The 19,190-nt window shown below is 40.3% G+C and overlaps 1 protein-coding gene across 1 annotated transcript in view; it reads right to left on the bottom strand.

Moving 5' to 3' along the window:
• Positions 1-19,190, bottom strand: part of LOC122563751 (protein tyrosine phosphatase type IVA 2-like) — a 129,099-nt gene that overhangs the window by 27,180 nt on the left and 82,729 nt on the right. Inside the window, exon 3 of the mRNA XM_043717939.2 lies at positions 11,962-12,054. Within this exon, the coding sequence (XP_043573874.1) occupies positions 11,962-12,054 (93 nt within the window). The remainder of the gene's footprint in view (positions 1-11,961; positions 12,055-19,190) is intronic.

Below are 19,190 nucleotides of genomic sequence, written 5' to 3'. Positions count from 1 at the left end.
CAGGAAGCAATCAAACCAATTACTTCATTGTCTGACCATGACTCCCTCAAACCTCTTCCCAAATAATCTGTGGCAACAATCACCGACTTTACATGTCGCTGCATTTATTTGCAGCAACACAATAACATGATTTCTGACTCATCTTCAGCAACCCCTGAAGTTTATAGTTTCAACAGTTTATGCCCATTATTTTTATTCCTATGCCATAGTTCTCATAAATATCTGCAGTCTTAGGACACTGCTGCCATGAGAAGAGTAGTTTTCACTTTGTTTTGCATTGACCTTTTACTCTCCTCCTGGATAGATATTTAAAATGGAATTCAAATTGAATTTCCCCACCATGGTAGAAATCACCCTTACTGTGGAAAACCATGAATTCAATTCAGGATCTGGCCAAACTTAGAGGAGTTTCTGCATTTTAAAACACATTAGATCAACAGGGATTGAAACACAATTTTTATTGGAAGGGCTAAAACTCAGTCAAAACAATGGGATATTCAATTATCTTTTTATATTATAGCTGCTGTTGCTAGCAATCCCCAACTTGAGCACTGAAATGGAAATAACTGGAGTACCACTGCTGTAGTAACAATCATAAAATTAACCCATGGAACACTTTTCTGCAGCATCTCTGGTGACAGGAAAGCCACTAAACTTTGAGTCCGTGATATCAAGGCTTGGATTAAGTTCTCTAGCCAATATCACGTGAGCACAGCTGCTTGTTTAAATGATCTTCCATCAGAAAGGTCTACAGCCAAAATGCCTAGAAATTCACTTTCAGGCATCAGGAGTTCGCTATGATGCAAGTAGGGAAGATTCCATAGATATTACAAGACCATTTCAGCCAAGAGTTTAATAACATTAAAACATCAATGAGTTAAATCAAGAGAACCAGTATTACTTTGACATTTTTTTCTCCCATCTGATAAGCAATCGAATATACTGCAAAAAAGACTCATTAAATGAGGAAGATTCTCTAGGTATCACAATCTTTTGATTTTTTTGCTTCAATTAAGGTTATGAGATCTCAGCCATTACAATTGCATAGAATCAAATAGTTCCAGTTCAAGGATTAAACAGCAGAAAATACACTTTAGATGCATTAAAAAAAATTACTAGGTGCACTGAAACTTTTAGTTGTCCGTTTCATCTGAAATCAAAGGTTACAATCATTTTAAAGCATCAACTATTCTATCCTGTGGCTGAAATTAAACCAACCAATATAGCAAGCTCTCACTAGTCAGGCAACAAGTCAAGAAAAGAGGTTTCTCCAGCTCTAAACAGGAAATGCATCCCTCAGTGATCTATTTCTACTCCAGTCACTAGTTGAAGTGCATCAACAATTCAAGCAGCTACAATTGCTGCCATTGCTGAACTTTGCTCTGGTGAACATCAAATGACAGCAGAATATAGGTATTTAACATGAAGTGAGCCTGCAGAGCTTGACCATTCACCTTATCAACCAAGAATTTCCATTATCACAGGGAAAGTGTTACATATGCAGAACTACTAATCCAATAGCCTGAAACTGGAAATCACCACCACCTGCTCTGGCTACATCAGATGCACAGCAATGTGACACCAGATGCACAGCAATGTGATTCACTCTTAATTTTGCTCTCAAAATGTATTAGCAAGTCACTTGGTTCAAGAGAAATTAGGCAACAATTGCTGGCCTCTGCAGAAGTTATAATCTAGTCTCTTACCATGGAAATAGCAGCACTTTATCCAATCCCTATTTAAAACATTAATCAGCTGTTAAGTTCAGAACTTCAATTTCTAGTTTGCTATTAGAAGATCACTATATTATAATGCCTTTTGTGGTTGTCCTCAGTAAACGTATTTCCTGTTAAACTATTGCAAGGTATTACTCAATACACAAAAATCAAAAACTTGGCTTCATTCTTGGATGACTGGTCTGTTCTTCTATAGTCTTAATTGTACTGGTACTGACTGGAATGGCAGCCACAGCCTTCGACTCCAGGCATCAGTGGGACAAAGGTTTCAACTGTCTCTGCCTCTCATTAACATTATATCTGGCAGTGAAATTTTTAATTGGAGATCTGGTTACTGAATACACTTGCATTATTGTAAGTCACAATTTGCTTGCATGCTAACTGCCATGATCAAAAGTCACGTGAGCCAGTCAGGAAGTAGCAGTCCAAGTTTGACCTGAATTTGTTCAGGGAAGATGTGCGTGAATGAGGCTCTGATGCAACGAGCAGCGGCCCTTCCTTCCAGTATAAGTATGAAAACCTTAGTTGTATCAAAGTTGCACTGAAAAATATTATTTACTTGTTTTGACCGACCTCTGCAAGTAGCAGTCATTCGTATCGTAAAATGAGATTGCAATACATTTCAGTATCTAACCTTCACTACATGTAATTTGGCAGACATAACTAACATTCCAATTGTTGGACAGACTCTAGTTAGTTACAGAAATTTTCTAAACAAACTGTTCAGAGACATTATTACACACCTCTGATGCAGGTGGGACTTTAAGTTTTCCACTAATTGTCAATCATTTGGATAATGTAAATATGAGGATAGATATGGAACAGAAAATCAACAGCAAGAGAATATTTGCCACAGCTCAGAGATTCAAAACTATGTTCCAGGCATCTACACAGATTATTGATTATAGAAATATCATTCGTTGATCTGATTACTGGAGTATCTAAGCAGGTTATCAAGGACCAAGTGAATTAGTTTCCAGGCGTATAGTGCTTAAAATTGACAAAAAGGCTTATTCCCTGTCCACAAAAGACAGGAAAACGAAAAACTGACATTAAACACAAATAATTCACATTCTTTCATGATATGGCAAAGGACTTCGTAGCCACTGAAACACTTCTGAAGTAGTCATTGTAGCAATGTAGAAAAAGTGGCAACCAATTTGTACCTATTAGGTTCCTCAAATACCAATAAATTAATAAACTGATTAACCTGTTTGCATTATTCTGGTTGAGAATAAATATTGATCAGAACAAGATGGAAATGCACCAGCTCTTCTTCAAATAGTGTCAGTGGATCTTTTACATCTATCAGGAAGGGCAAGACTGTCAGTATTAGACTAACATACCAGTCTGGATTTCAGTACATGCTCAAACCTAGTGAGTTTGAATCCTGAAAAATATAATTTAGATCTGGCACCAATTAGTGTCATAATGTCAACTCGTCCATGCCAACCAGATATCTTAACCTAACTCAATCCCATTTTCCAGCACTTGGCACATTTCCCTCTAAACTCTTCCTATTCCTATACCCATTCAGATGCCTTTTAAATACTGTAATTATACCAGCCCCCTCCACGTCCTGTAGCAGCTCATTCTGTACATACACTACCCTCTGTATGAAAATATTGCCCCTGAGGTCCCTTGTTAATCTTTCCCTTCTTACTGTAAACCTATGCCCTCTAGTTCTGGACTCCCATACCCCAAGGGAAAATACCTTTTCTATTCATCCTTTCCATGCCCCTCACAATTTTATAAACCTCTACAATGTCACCCCTCAGCCTCCGACGCTCCAGAGAAAACAGCCCCAGACTATTCAGCTCTCCCTATAGCTCAAATTCTCCAACCTTGGCAACATCCGTGTAAACCTTTACTGAACTCTTTCATGTTTCGCAACATCCTTCCAATAGGAAGGGGGCCAGAATTGTACGCAATATTCCAAAAGTGGTCTAACCAACGTCATGTACAGCCACAGCATAACCTCCCCAAATTCTATACTCAATAAAGGAAAGCATACCAACCACCTTCTTCACTATCCTATCTACTGGCAACTCTACTTTCAAGGAGCTATGAACTTGCACTCCAAGGTCTCTTTGTTCAGCAACACTTCCGCTAAGTGTATAAGTCCTGCTTGGATTAGCTTTTCCAAAATGCAGCACCTCATATTTATCAAAACTAAATTCGATCTGCCACACCTCAGCCCACTGGCCCATCTGATCAAGATCCTGTTGTACTGAGGTAACCTTCTTCGCTGTCCACTACAACTCCAATTTTGGTGTCATCGCCAAACTTACTAACTATACCTCCTATATTCACATCCAAATCATTTATATAAATGACAAAAAGCAGTGGATCCAGCACCGAACCTTGTGGCACACCAGTGGTCACAGGCCTCCAATAAGAAAAGCAATGCTCCACACCACCCTCTGTCTTCTACCTTCGACCCAGTCTGTATCCAAATGGCTAGTTCTCTCTGTATTCCATGAGATTTAACCAGTCTTCCATGAGGAACCGTGTCAAACGCCTTACTGAAGTCCATATAGATCACGTCTACCGCTTTGCCCTCATCAATTCTCTTTGTTATTTCTTCAAAAAACGCAACCAAGTTAATGAGACATAATTTCCCATGCACAAAATCCTGCAGATTGTCCCTAATCAGTCCTTGCCTTTCCAAATACATGTAAATCCTGTCCCTCAGGATTCCGTCCAACAACTTGCCCACCACCAATGTCAGGCTTACCGGTCTATAGTTCCCTGGCTGTTCCTCATCACCTTTCTTAAATAGTGGCACCACATTAGCCAACCGGCAGTCTCCCGGGACCTCACCTGTGACTACTGATGATACAAATATCGCAGCTAGGGGCCCAGCAATCACTTCCCTAGCTTCCCCCAGAGTTCGAGGGTACACCTGATCAGGTCCTGGGGATTTATCCAATGCCCCCTCCTGTAATATGGACATTTTCAAGATGTCACCATATATTTCCCATATTCTATATCTTTCATGTCCTTCTCCACAGTAAACACTGATGCACAATACACGTTTAGTATCTCATCCGTCTCCTGCAGCTCCACACATCGGCCGCCTTGCTAATCTTCGAGGGGCCCTATTCTCTCTCTAGTTACCCTTTTGTCCTTAATGTACTTATAAAATCCCTTTTGATTCTCCGTAACCCTATTTGTCAAAGCTATCTCATGTTTCCTTTTTGCCCTCCTGATTTCCTTCTTAAGTATACTCCTACTGCCTTTATACTGTTCTAAGGATCCGTTTGATCTCTTCTGTCTAAACCTGACATATGCTTCTTTTTTCTTCATCAAAATCTTCATTTTTATAGTCATCCATCTTTCCCTACATTTACCAGCATTTCCTTTCACCCGAAAAGGAATATCCTGTCTCAGGATTCGTTATCTCATTTCTGAAGGCTTCTCATTTTTCAGCCACCTCTTTACCTGCAAACATCTGCCTTCAATCAGCTTTTGAAAGTTCTTGCCTAATACCATCAAAATTAGCCTTTCTCCAATTTAGAAATTCAACTTTTAGATTTAGTCTATCCTTTTCCATCATTATTTTAAACTAATAGAATTTTGGTTGCTGGCCACAAAATGCTCCCCCACTGACACCTCAGTCACCTACCCTACTTCTTTCCCAAGAGTAGGTCAAGTCTCTGAATCAGAAAATTTTCTTGTGCTTCCAAAGTAGTATTGTATTTGCAGATACATTCTATTTTGCTCAAAAAGCACACAATCTGCAGGCAGTCAATGCAAGCACTCAATCCATATACCACTTTATAAATTCATACTTTGAAAACAGAACCAGTCTGACTCGAGATTGGGATACAGACAGAATCCAACCTCACACCTTTAATTCATTGTCTGAGCTGAGATGTCACTTTTGTTTAATATAAAGCCTTAAGCTTTCTCGAGAATGAGACTTAAAAGTAGTTCTGGGATTTGCATGTTAATGAAACGAAACCTGCAACCCATTCTAAGATGAAACACTTAACAGCAATCTAGTTTTGTTCAATATATCTTTTCAGTTGTATGACACTATAAACTTTTGCTTTAAATTGTGTCTTATGATCCTGCTGCACAGCTACCTAAAGGAGGAGCAGCACTCCAAAAGCTAGTATTTCCAAATAAACCTGTTGGATTATAACCTGATGTTGTGAGATTTTTAACTTTGTACACTCCAGTCCAACACTAGCACCTCCACATCAAACTAAACAGGCAGAGCTTGGGCTCCAGTGTATAGAAGTAGAAAAGAGGAATATTCAGAGTATTGAATAGAACGGTTTCTATCTAATATGCTACTATTTCTTTCACTAGCTTTTGCATGCATAGACAAGATTGATAAGCTACAAGCATAAATAATCATGTTGAAATATGGTATAGCGATAATAATAACAGAAAAATGGCTTAAAGGTGGGGAAGACTAGGTGCTTAATATTCATTGATACAAAGTGCCAGAAAAGACAGGCAAGGAAAAAGCAAATCGGTTTTGTTAGATTTGACACGAACAAGGATATGAACACGCTGGTAAACTTCAGGATATTAAGAAAGTGATAGAGGGAAAAATCTACAGTGAAATTAAAGATGTACAAGAGCTGCGCAGCAAAGATATTGGGAATTATATTACTCTTGTTGAGTTTGATAATGTTAAGGGTGGAGACAAAGGAATTTCTGGAGTGAGTTCTTAAGCATTGTTTTCTTGGTCCAACTAGGAAGAAGGCATTGCAGGATCTGGTGTTGAGGAGCAATGTCAACCAAATGCTGATGTGAGAACACTAGGGTAAGAAAGATAATTCTCTCCTAAGGTTTAAATTGGTAACTATGAGGAGATTTTTCTAATCTAAAGTAGAATTTCAGAATTGGATAAGAGTTTCCTTCAAAAGGGACCCAGCAGGGTAAAATGGAAAAAAAACTGGCAGGATAAACTAATGATCTTGAAAGAACAGACTTTTCAAGCAAAGATTAGGTATACTGCAATGATGATGAAAGGTAGGGGAACCAAAGCTAGGATGGCTTGGATGACGAAGGAGATAGAAAATATGGTCAAAACAAAAGATGAATCGCATTTCAGGTGAATTCTTCAAATCAGGCCAAAAATAATCAACATTGGGAATGAAAGGGAAACTAGGCTAGCAAAGATAAAATGCATCCATAAAATAGCAGTTAAAATAAAGATACAAATATTTGTTTTAACTGATTCATAGATAATACTACTAAGATAGGAAGTTGGTCCCGTTAGGGACAAAGAGGCTGAGAAATGCATAGTGGGCAAGGCAATGCTAGAATACTTAGTCAATGCTCTGAGTGTTTTAAAGGAAAAGGATGTTGACAAAATAATCAACAGAATCAGCGATACTGCAACTCTTCAATACAAGGACATCACTGCCTGATGTTTCTCGGGGTACAAGTCCTTGGTAACTGATCTTCCCTCCATCATGGGGTCAGGAATAGAAACATTCACTTATGATTCTGTGATGTTCAGCATAATTCCTGACTCGGGTACCGAAGCAATGCATGTTTCTGCAGTGAGACCTGGCAATAAACAGACTTGGCCTGGTAACTGGCAGGTAATATTCACACTACATGCGCTGATCAATGTTCAAATCCTGCAGTGAATAAATCATCTCCTGTCTCCCCAGTGAATATCCAAAATTTACAAGGCTCAAGTCAGGAGTGTGATGGAATGCTACTCACTTGCCTGGATGAGTATAGTTCCAGCAACACTGAAGCAACTCATCACCATCCAGGAGAAGAGCATCTGCACAATTAGCATCCCACCCACCAACTTCAACAATCAATACCTTCACCATCGATGCACAATGGTGCCAGTCTATCAAGGTTCCTTCATAAGGACACTATAAACTACCTAGAAAGACAATGACAGCAGATGCTTGGGAATTCCACCACTTCCAAGTTCTCATGCAAGCTGCAGACCATTCGGACTTTGAATTATATTGCCATTCCTGCAGCGATGACTGGTCAATATCCTGGAACTCCCTTTTTAACAGCACTGTGGGTCCATCTACACACCAAGAACTGCAGCAGCTGAAGTTGGCTACTCACCACTGTTTATTCCAGCTCAATTTGGACAATAAAGATTGGCCCAGTCCACGTTCCATGAATTTTAAAACAAAGGTTACAGGCAGTATAATAGATGAATGGACAAACTGGCTAGGCTTAGAATAGTTAAATCACCTAGTCCAGATGGCATGCATCCCAGATAAGTGAATGTGTCAGAGGATTGGAGAATCGCAATGTCACTCCTTTATTTAAGAAAGGGTACAAGGACATTGTTAGAAACTAAGGCTGGCCAATTTAACATCAATAGTGGACAAGGTTTTAGAAATAATTATCAGAGAAATAAAATCAACAGGATATTGGAGAGCTTTAAGTTAATTAAGGATAGCCAGCTCAGATTAACCAAACTGAACTTTTTGATGTTGTAATAGCCAAGGTTGATGAAGGAAACAAACAACAGATGCTGTCCAGCTGGATTTTAAGAAAGCATCTGAAAGTATTGCAGAAAAGGCTAGGTATCAAAACTGAGGTTCATGGAATTCCATGCTCAGTGAAGTAGTTGAGGCTTCCTCATTGAATGTTTGTAAAGCTTAGATAGATAATTTTTTGAACAATAAAGGATTCAGGGATATGGTGCGAGGGTGGGTAAGTGGAGCTGAGGCCACAAAAAGATCAGCTATGATTTTATTGAATGGCAGAGTGGGCTTGAAGGGCCAGATGACCTACTCCTGCTCAGAGTTCTTATATTGTCATTATACAGGAAGGTCATCACCAGCTTGGATAAAGAAAGTTTGGTTTAAGAACATAAAATAACAAGCTGTGGAGAATGATTATTCAATAAGTCCTAAGTAATTTTTAAATACAGCAAATAGATAAATTTCAGCTACACTGTGATGCTTGAGAAGAGATAGCACATGAAATCTTCCATTTGGTCACTTCCTAACTTTATTCAGAACTGAGTTCTCAAATAAAATCATGCTTTTTCTGGGAAAAAGATCCATTAGAGGATTTGTTATATCTCATAAAAACAGAGTTTTAGACAAGGACTGATATTTTTACATCATCAGCCACAGGTAAGGTCCCAGAAGACTGGAGGGTAGCGAATGTTGTGTCCTAATTCAAGAAGGGCTGCAGAGAAAAACCTGGGAACTATAAACCAGTAAGCCTAACATCTGCGATCGTTAAGTCACTTGAGATGATGATGTTGGAGCACCTAATGAAGAAACAGTGCTTCCCAATAAACAATTGGACTATAACTTGGTGTTGTATGATTTTTAAATTTGAGAAGATTCTGAGAGATAAGATATTTATGCATTTGGAAAGACAGGGTTTGATTAGGAATAGTCAGCATAGCTTTGTGCATGGAAGATCATGAGTCACAAATTTGTTAGAGCTCTTTGATGAAGTGACCAGAAATGTTGACTAGGACAGGGCAGTAGACATTGTCTATACGGATTTCAGAAAGGCCTTTGATAAGGGTCCACGTGATAGGCTGCTCTGAAAGGTTAGATCACATGGAATCGGGGGAGCTGGCAAATTGGGTGCACAATTGGCTTGAATGTAGGAAGCAGAGATTAATAGTGGAAGAATGTTTGTCGGACTAGAAGCCTGTAAACTAGTGGAGTGCCTCAGGGGTTGATGCAGCCTGTTTCTGTTTGTTATATCAATGATGTGGATGAAAATGGCATGATTAGTAAATTTGTAGATGGCACTAACACAGGAGGTATCGTGAACAGTGATGATGGTTATCAGAAATTACAGCATAGAGTCATAGAGATGTACAGCATGGAAACAGAGCCTTCGGTCCAACCCGTCCATGCCGACCAGATATCCCAACCCAATCTAGTCCCACCTGCCAGCACCCGGCCCATATCCCTCCAAACCCTTCCTATTCATATGCCCATCCAGACGCCTTTTAAATGTTGCAATTGTACCAGCCTCCACCACTTCCTCTGGCAGCTCATTCCATACATGTACCACCCACTGTGTGAAAAAGCTGCCCCTTAGGTCTCTTTAATATCTTTTCCCCCCACACCTAAATCTCTGCCCTCTAGTTCTGGATTCCCCCAGCCCAGGGAAGAGACTTTGTCTATATATCCTATCCATGCCTCTCTATAAACCTCGATAAAAGGTCACCCCTCAGCCTCCGACACGCCAGGGAAAACAGCCCCAGCCTATTCAACCTCTTCCGATAACACTAATCCTCCAACCCTGGCAACATCCTTGTAAATCTTTTCTGAACCCTTTCAAGTTTTACAACATCCTTCCGATAGGAAGGAGACCAGAATTGCACACAATATTCCAAAAGTGGCCTAACCAATGCCCTGTACAGCCAGACCTTATCAGCTGGGGAAGTGGGCTGAGAAAGGGCAAATGGAGTTTAATATAGATAAGTGTGAAGTCTTGCATTTTGGAAAGTCAAATCAAGGTAGGAGTTTCATGGTGAATGGTAGGGCCTGAAGGAGTGTAGTGGAACAAAGGGACCTTGGAGTTCAGGTGCACGTTTCTCTGAAAGTAGAGTCACAGGTAGACAGGGCAGTGAAGGCGGCTTTTGGCGCACTGGCCTTCTTCAGTCACAGCATTGAGTATAGACGTTAGGAAGTTAGGTTGCAGTTGTGCAAGATGTTGTTGAAGCCACACTTGGAGTATTAAGTTTGGTTTTGGACACCTTGTCATTGGAAAGATGTTATTAAACTGGAAAAAGTGCAGAAGAAATTTACAAGCATGTTTTTTTTAGATTAGATTACTTAGTGTGGAAACAGGCCCTTTGGCCCAAAAAGTCCACACCAACCTGCCGAAGCACAACCCACCCAGACCCATTCCCCTACGTTTACCCCTTCACCTAACACTATGGGTAATTTAGCATGACCAATTCACCATTTTTTGGATTGTGGGAGGAAACTGGAGCACCCAGAGGAAACCCACGCAGACACAGGGAGAATGTGCAAACTCCACACAGAGACGCCCGAGGTGGGAATTGAACCCGGTTCTCTGGCGCTGTGAGGCAGCAGTACTCACCACTGTGCCACCATGTTGCCAGGACTGAAGGGTCAGACTTATAGGGCAAGGTTGGACAAGCTAGGAGTATTTTTCTTTAGAGTGTAGGAGACTCCCAGGGAATCTTGTCGAAGTGTATAAGATCATGAGAGGCATGGATAGGGTGAATACACTCAGTACGTTTCCCATGGTTGGGGAATCAAGGACTCGAAGGCATCAGTTTAAGGTTAGAAGGGAAAGATAAAAGGGAACCTGAGGGGCAACTTTTTTTTTTTTTTACACAGAGTGGTACACATATGGAATGAGCTGCCAGTGGAAATGGTTGAGGTGGGTACATTAACAACATTTAAAAGGCATTTGGACAAATACATGGATAGGAAAGGTTTAGAAGAATATGGGCTAAGTGCAGGAAAATGGGGTTAGCGTGGATGGACATTTTGGTCAGCATGGACCAGTTTGGGCTGAAGGGTCTGTCTCTGTGCTCTCTCTCTCTCTCTCTCTCTGTGACTGGCAGCATGGGTTTATGCAATGGAAATTTCTTCCTAACATGTCATATTCTAGCAGGTGTCTAATTTGCACTTGCAATGCAAACACTGAAATGTGAAGTCAATCGAATCCTATTTTACAGTTCCATTCCTGGTTTGTCTTAATGGGGCTGGAAGTTTGGAAATGTTTGTTTTCATCACTGTTGCCTCGCAGATGTGGCATCAGAGTCAAAGCGCCAAAATCTGGCTCATTTCAGCAACTTGAGAATGCTCATTTGTTGCCCCAGAGCTTGCATAGTCCATGAAATCAGGGCTTAGACACACTGTTACCAGTAAACAAACGAAACATGAAGTTTTGTTAAATCTATGTCCCACTTTGTCCTTTTGCATATCATTCCCCTTTTTCCCTTTTATTAAAATAGTATCACAGGGAGGTCATTCTGACTCCATTCACCTGTAGCTCTTGATAAGGATTAAGCCAGGTGTAGGAAGAGCAATGAACAGCTGATCCTCTCTAGCTATACAGAAATCATAAAGTTGAACTGGATGGATTAAATGACCTTTTCACAGGCATACTTTTTTTCTGGTTTTGTTCAATTACACTTTCAGATTGTAATTCAGTGGACACTCAAATCTCTGGGACAAAATCAAAATTCTACAATTTGCATGTCAACAGATCATGTCCAAAACCTGGAGTCTGTTTGTAGTTAATAGCTACTTACCAAAACCTGAATGCCTTCTTTTTCAACAGGAGCCTTGTCATAGGTGGCTTCACAAACTCGAACCAGTGTGGTAACACCAAACTTTTTGAGTTCCTGAGAAGGCACAACAATAGTTTGCATTAAAAAGGTTCTTTCAGAAGATTTTTTTTTCCTGTTTCTGCTTTCCCCGATTGGTTGGTTGGTTTGAATGGTACTTTTGATTTATCAAGGAGATAGTCAGCTATGGGTAATGAAATAAAGGCAATGTCACAATGGAGGGTGGTCAGTTTTATTATTGTGGAATGCTTTTTTAAGGGCTCCTGTACAACACTGGGGATCGACAGGCCAGGGTTTGTGGTTTGCAGCTGACAGTCTGAGCAACTGCTGGATATCAGTCCATAGCTGTAACTTTGGCATAGTTTCTGACCCCATGAGCATTCAAATTCTTAACTTCTGCTTTGGAAGCAGGAAATACTACCAGTAACTAAAGATTTGCACATTTTTGGGGTTTTTGCACCTTTGAAAAAAAAATCACATGGTTTACTTTTAAATCACTTTGCATTCTTTCTTAAAGCTGTTTTTTGTTGTTTTAATAAGAACGTAAACTAAGGAAAAACCAAAGGAAGTAAAATTAAAGTTCCGTGTTTACTGAAGCACAAGAACAGCAACAAACCTGAACTATACCTTGATGCTTTTGCCTTCAATTTGACAAATTTTAATTAATCAACAGTGATTGCAAATTTTACTTCCAATTGGAACTTTATCAGGACTACTGGAAATAAAAAAAATCCTCAGGGTTGAAGAAAATCATATTGCTGCAATTTGACACATTTTTCCATGATGGCAACTGGATATTTGTGGTGTGAATATTGCAGTGGCAATTAGAAGCAGAGCCTGCAAGATCGACTCAAGTTTGGCTGTTTCCGCATCATGTGGGGTTGATACAAGTTAAGTAATTCAGTAATGCTAAGAATTTAATATGTCTTTGAGAAACGTGTATTTAATATTTAGCTGAAGGAATCTGAAAGGCATCGCCACTGTGCTACAATGGCTCATTGTAAGGTTTTTCAAAAGCTTAGTACTCTCATTGCTTTCATAGAGTCCTATAGCACGGAGACAGGCCCTTCAGCCCAAACTGGGCCATGCTGATGAAAATGTCCATCCACGCTAACCCCATTTCCCTGCACTTGATCCATATCCTTTAAAACTTTCCTGTGTATTTGTCCAAATGCCTTTTAAACTGTTGTTACTGTACCTGCCTCAACCACTTCCGCTGGCAGCTCATTCCATCTACATACAACCCTTTGTGTAAACAAGATTGCCCCTCAGGTTCCCTTTTACTTTTTCCCCTCTAACCTCCAGTCCTCAATTCGCTAATTCTGGGCAAAGTACTGAGTGCATTCCCTATCCATGCCTAGATAAGATCCCCCCTCGGTTTCCTACACTCTAACAAAAAAAAAACTCCTAGCCTGTCCAACCTATAACTCTGACCCTTCAGTCCTGGCAACATCCTTATAAATTTCTTCTGCATTCTTTCCAGTTTAGTAACATCCTTCTTATAGCAAGGTGGCCAAAACCAAACTCCAAGTGTGGCCTCACCAACATCCTGTAGAACTGCAACATAACTTCCCAACTTCTATACTCAGTGCCCTGACTGATGAAGGCCAGTGTGCCAAAAGCCTTCTTCACTGCCCTGACTCCACTTTCAGAGAACCATGCACCTGAACTCCAAGGTCTACACTCCTTAAGGCCCTACCATTCACCATGAAACTCCTACCTTGATTTGACTTTCCAAAATTCAAGACCTCATACTTATCTATATTAAACTCCATTTGCCATTTCTCAGCCCACTCCCCCAATTGTTCAAGGTCCTGCTGCAATTTCTGATCATCTTCCTCACTGTCCACAATCTCTCCTATTTTAGTGTCATCTGCAAACTTACTAATCATGCGTTGTCCGTTCTCATTCAAATTATTGATATAAATAACAAACAGCAATGGGCCCAGCACCAACCCGGGGCACTCCACTGGTCACAGGCCTCCAGTCTGACAAGTATCTTTCCACTATAACCCCCTGTTTCCTACCATCAACCATGTATACAATGTGCCAGCTCCCCCTGGATTCCATGCAATCTAACCTTCCTGAGCAGCGTACCATGTGGAACTTTACCAAAGGCCTTACTGAAATCCATACGGACTACATTTACTGTCCTTCCCTCATCAACATTCCTGGTCACTTCATTAAAAGAACTCTAACAAATTTGTGAGACATGATCTCCAACACACAAAGCCATGTTGACTACTCCTAATCAAACCCTGTCTTTCCAAATGCATGTATATCTTATCTCTCAATCTTCTCAAGTAACAACTATCACAGATGTTAGGTTCGCTGTCTACAGTTTGCAGCAGCAAGACGGTCATTTGAAGATTTAGCAAATTTGTCAGTCAATTCCATCACAAAATCTAAAATTGGTATTCTTAGTGTAGACTACTAATTCATTCTGTCAAATCCTCCCAGCAGGTTTTATCTTCAGATACTCTCCAATGTTTTCCAAGTTGGTGATCCGGTGAGGAAAACAGATTCTGCGTGTAGAGCTGCTCAGAGACAACTCCGGGTAAGACTATAGTCTTCAAGGACATGCTTTGTGCTTTACTGTTTACTTATGAATATGTGCTAGCTGCTGGTTCAGAGATAGAAGTGCAGTATAACATCAAGGTATTCAGCAATCCACATGACAACCACAACTTTTGTATCAGAAGGGAAAACAAAGTGATCAGCTTGTTCAGGAAAGCTTTTTGAACCTAAGGTTTCAGTTGATGACTAAAACCTGTTGACACTTCCCTTGGCAGCACATTCACATAAACTGTCTGCAGAGACAATGAAACATGTGACAAAAATTCCTTTGGCAGTTTGCAAACATTAGTGTCAGAATGAAGAGGCATATGTCTGCCTGTCAAACTGAAAGTTTAAAGAGCAACAGTCCTGTCTTTGCTACTCTGCATATGCAACACATGCGGTGTGTACCCAACTACTTGAAGCCAAACAGCCGCATCATATTAACAGTTATAATTAAGTTTGGTGGGTAATCATAATATCTGACAATTGCTTACCAAAGCAATCTTGGAATCATAGAATCTCTAGTGTGGAAACAGGCCATTCCACCCATCGGGTCCACACCAGCCCTGCAAAGAGCATCCCGTCCAGAGCCCTCCTCCCTGTAAACCTGCATTTCCCGTGGCAATCCATCTAGCCTGCACATTCCTGGTTACTGTGGGCAATTTAGCCTGGCTCATCCACCTAACCTGCACATCTTTGGAATGAGAGAGGAAATTGGAGGACCCAGAGGAAACCATGGAGACGCAGGGACATTGCACAGTTTGCACAAATTCCACACAGACAAATCGCCTGAGGATGGAATCAAACTCAGGTCCCTGGCATCGTGAAGCAGCAGTGATAACCACTGTGCCACAGTATCACCCTCAAGAGAGTCAGAGTCTGAGTGTGTTTTCATGGTCAAAGTTTTGACCTCAATTTCAGGTGTTGGGAGAAGCTAACCCAGGATTGCATCAGAGGCAGAGAAAATGCAAAGTAAGTAAGTACTTGTCCAAAGCTAAATCATCTGCAATATCTTTCCCATCTATAGCAACACCTTCCCAGTAAAATCTCCTATTTATCCAACAGAACGTTATCAAATACCTCAGATGAAGAGTACGGTCATTTTTTTACCTCAAAGAAACACAAGATATTTTGTCAGTGGTTGAGAAGGTTCCGGGATAAAACTTCTTCATTTGATATGATTAATTACATTAGCCCTTGGAAACAGCAGCATCATACTAGTTAACTTTATATTAATTGTATCTGAGACAAGTGTAAACAGCAACTTTTATGCTTTAGAATTGTTGCTTTCTTTTAAAAGTGGCTGTTTTATCACTGGAATCCATGCTTAGAATCTCCAGGGCATAAAGGCTTACTGGAAAAAGAATGGTAAAACAGAAACTATGGGAAATACTGAGCAGGCCAAGCAATACTGATGGACAAAGATAGAGTAATATTTCAGGTAGTGACCAGTTGTCAGAACTGGTTCTCACAAAAGCTTGTGAACCTGAACATAACCTTAGTTACCCCCCCACCTCGAGAGAAGTCAACAGAAGTGACTATTTCCAAATTTGGAGTATTGATATACAAAACGCAGCCTGGTCAAATCAGGTCGTCATCATGACAGAGTCATGGACTCTGTGTAGTAGTAGAATTGAGATTAGCAAGGCAGCCGAACGGAGGGAAGTGCTTTCTGTGGATCATGTTCGTGTTCCTGGCAACACATTTTTTTCCTCCCATCAACTGGATTTTTTAAACCAGGATTTGTAAAAATCATACTACCTAAATAAAAACCTTTCATCCACCCAGACAGAAGATGGTTGAACCCTTTATACACAACTTATGTTTTTAAGCAGATGCAATATTTGGGTTGGAACATAGTCACATATAAAAGTCTGATTTGCAGATTACACTTCTGTTTTATGGTCGCAGGTTCAGTTTCCAGGTTATCTATTATTGAAGAAGTTCATCAAATGCAATGACATTGAGAGAAAAATGCCTTTAATGATGAAACTCAAATCTTGGGGTGATTATACAGCCAACAATTCATTTAAGAAAAAAATCTGGATGCTTGCCACTTAAGTAATTCTCCAATATAAGAAATGATGCTGAGATGCGCTCAGCTTATAGACTCAGTTAAGTGCCAGCATTAATTCAGGTGGTCAGTAAGCATGAAGTATTCATAGAACAGAAACAAGGTTGAGATAGTTAGATTTTTAATCAGTCTGAAAATCAAGGGTTATGGGGTAAAGGCAGGAAAGTAGAGTTGAGTTGGATTATCAGATTAGCCATGAATGGTAGAGCAGACTCAATGGTTCTAATATGCTACTTCTGCTCCCTCATTTTATGGTCTTATTATGGACAAGTCCCATTTATATTTGACTGGATTACAGCACAGGAACAGGCCCTTCGGCCCTCCAAGCCTGCACTGATCCACACCCTCTATCAAAACCTGTTGCCCATTTTCTAAGGATTTCTATCCCTCCGCTCCCTGCCCATTCATGTATCTGTCTAGACACATCTTAAATGACGATATCATGCCTCCCTCTACCACCTCTGCTGGCAAAGCGTTCCAGGCACCACCATCGTCTGCGTAAAGAACTTTCCACACATATCTCCCTTAAGATTAATATCTCAAGGGGACAAAGGGTTAATCTGTTCTGCTGACATGTCAGGAATTGGATGTCCAGTTTGGGGGGTGCGGCGCGCGGGTGGTTTCTTGTTTTGTAGGCAGGGTGTGATAATCTAATCATACTCTGTAAATGCTGTTTTAAGGAATAACCTAATCACTTTACATTGTAGTGTTTTGATTCTTTCCAGAAACATTGTGTCTTGACTTTGGGGGAGTAGCTGGGGATTGTCTTGTGGACATTACTGACTGTGATGTAAAATCTTGTATAAAGCAAGAACTGGTCCCTTTGTTCCGGGAGCCTCGCTTGATACACTTTGCAAGCATTGCAAAGAGTGCAAGTGATCCTCCGAAAGCTCATCCTTGCTTAATAAATTTCGGCTGCTCAAAGAAGTTGGTGTATTGCAGTTGCATCACGTGTGTAAGAATCTCAAGAAAAACAACCTATCATCCTTTCACCTTGGATTTGTGACTCCGAGTTATTGAGTCCCCCACTCTGGGAAAATGCTTCTTGCTATCTACCGTGATTTTATATACCTCAATGAGGTCCTCCCATAATCTCCATCTTTCTAATGAAAATAATCCTAATCTACTCAACTTGCCTTCATAGCTAGCGACCTCCATACCAGGCAACATCCTGGTGAACCTCCTCTGTAGCCTTTCCAAAGCATCCACATCCTTTTGGCAATGTGGCGACCAGAACTGTTACGCAGTATTCCAAATGCAGCCGAACCAAAGTCCTATACAACTGTAACTGCCAAGTCTCGTACTCAATACCCCGTCTGATGAAGGAAAGCATGCCGTATACCTTCTTGACCACTCTAATCGATCTGCGTTGCCATCTTCAGGGTACAATGGACCTGAACACCCAGATCCCTCTATACATCAAAAGATTTTAAATGCCACTTTAACTACATTAAGTGATTACCTGTAGCCTCTGAGGAAAAAGCAATCGAATGGCAGAAATTTCCACTACATAAACTTCAAAAACACTTTATTCATTTACCATCAACTCTCATGAAGTTGCTCCTCACGTTACATTGTTGGCCGTTGTTTGTAGTAGTGAACATTTTTTACCCAGTTCAGTCTAAAGTACTTGGTCAAGAGCTGATACATGCAGTGAAAGGAGCTTCGCTGTATCACTCCATTTAATTTCAAGCTTCAATATAATAACCACAGCAAACTGCACCTGCACAATATTTTATACTTCAAAGTAGTAGAGTGAAGACTCATACTTAATCCCCACATTTTGAGAGAAATGCACTAAGTTGGTGGGGGGGGGGGGGGGGGGGGCGGGCGAAGGAGAAGAGAGAGAGAGAGAGAGAAAAAAAAGGGAGAAAGAGGACATTTTGCAGTAAGTTACTCACTGCCTTAATTAGGGTGAAAATAGGAGTTGTTAAAGATTAATTGAGCAATTTTTTTTGTGTTACATGTAAAAACAACTGGTGACAACTGATTGGGTGTTTTTTTTCCCCAATGCCTGCTTAAGAGAAGGTTAATTGAGTGACATTCACCATCTAACATTACCTACATTAGAAACAAAATCACATCTACTCCAGGAGTTTTAATCCATTGAAGATTGAAATGAATAGTCAAAATGACTTTTAATCCTTTACCAATTAAATTCAGACCATTTTGCTTCTTTTTGCATTACTGTAAAAAGTAATTTACTGTTTAGAAAAGGAGTAGGGACAATAGAATGGGGCTGGGCTTTTATTTTCAAAATTAAACAAATCTAGATATTGGCAATGCTATGGACATTAAGGGCAGGTTGAAAAAAACAGCAGAATATGACAAACAAGTCAGTATTATAGATAATGCAATGTTACCTGAGGGGGGAAAAAAGGTTTTCACTTTGAAAGCGTCGAGGTTAAAATCATACATACTCAACCCACATGTCATCTTCCAACAAGACAACCTTGGCTGCCTTTGAACATTGAATGCAAAGCCTGATTTGTTTTGTGAACTTCTGATCACTGGACAAGAACATACAAATACAGAGGAACCTCAAATTATCCGAACAAGA

This window comes from Chiloscyllium plagiosum, unplaced genomic scaffold (assembly GCF_037043375.1).
Source record: "Chiloscyllium plagiosum isolate Xiang-an unplaced genomic scaffold, Cpla_swu_hap1 HiC_scaffold_30, whole genome shotgun sequence".
NCBI classification, from domain to species: Eukaryota; Metazoa; Chordata; class Chondrichthyes; order Orectolobiformes; family Hemiscylliidae; genus Chiloscyllium; species Chiloscyllium plagiosum.
The sequence above is the reverse complement of the archived record's forward strand: the minus strand, read 5'-3'. Positions and strand labels throughout refer to the sequence as shown.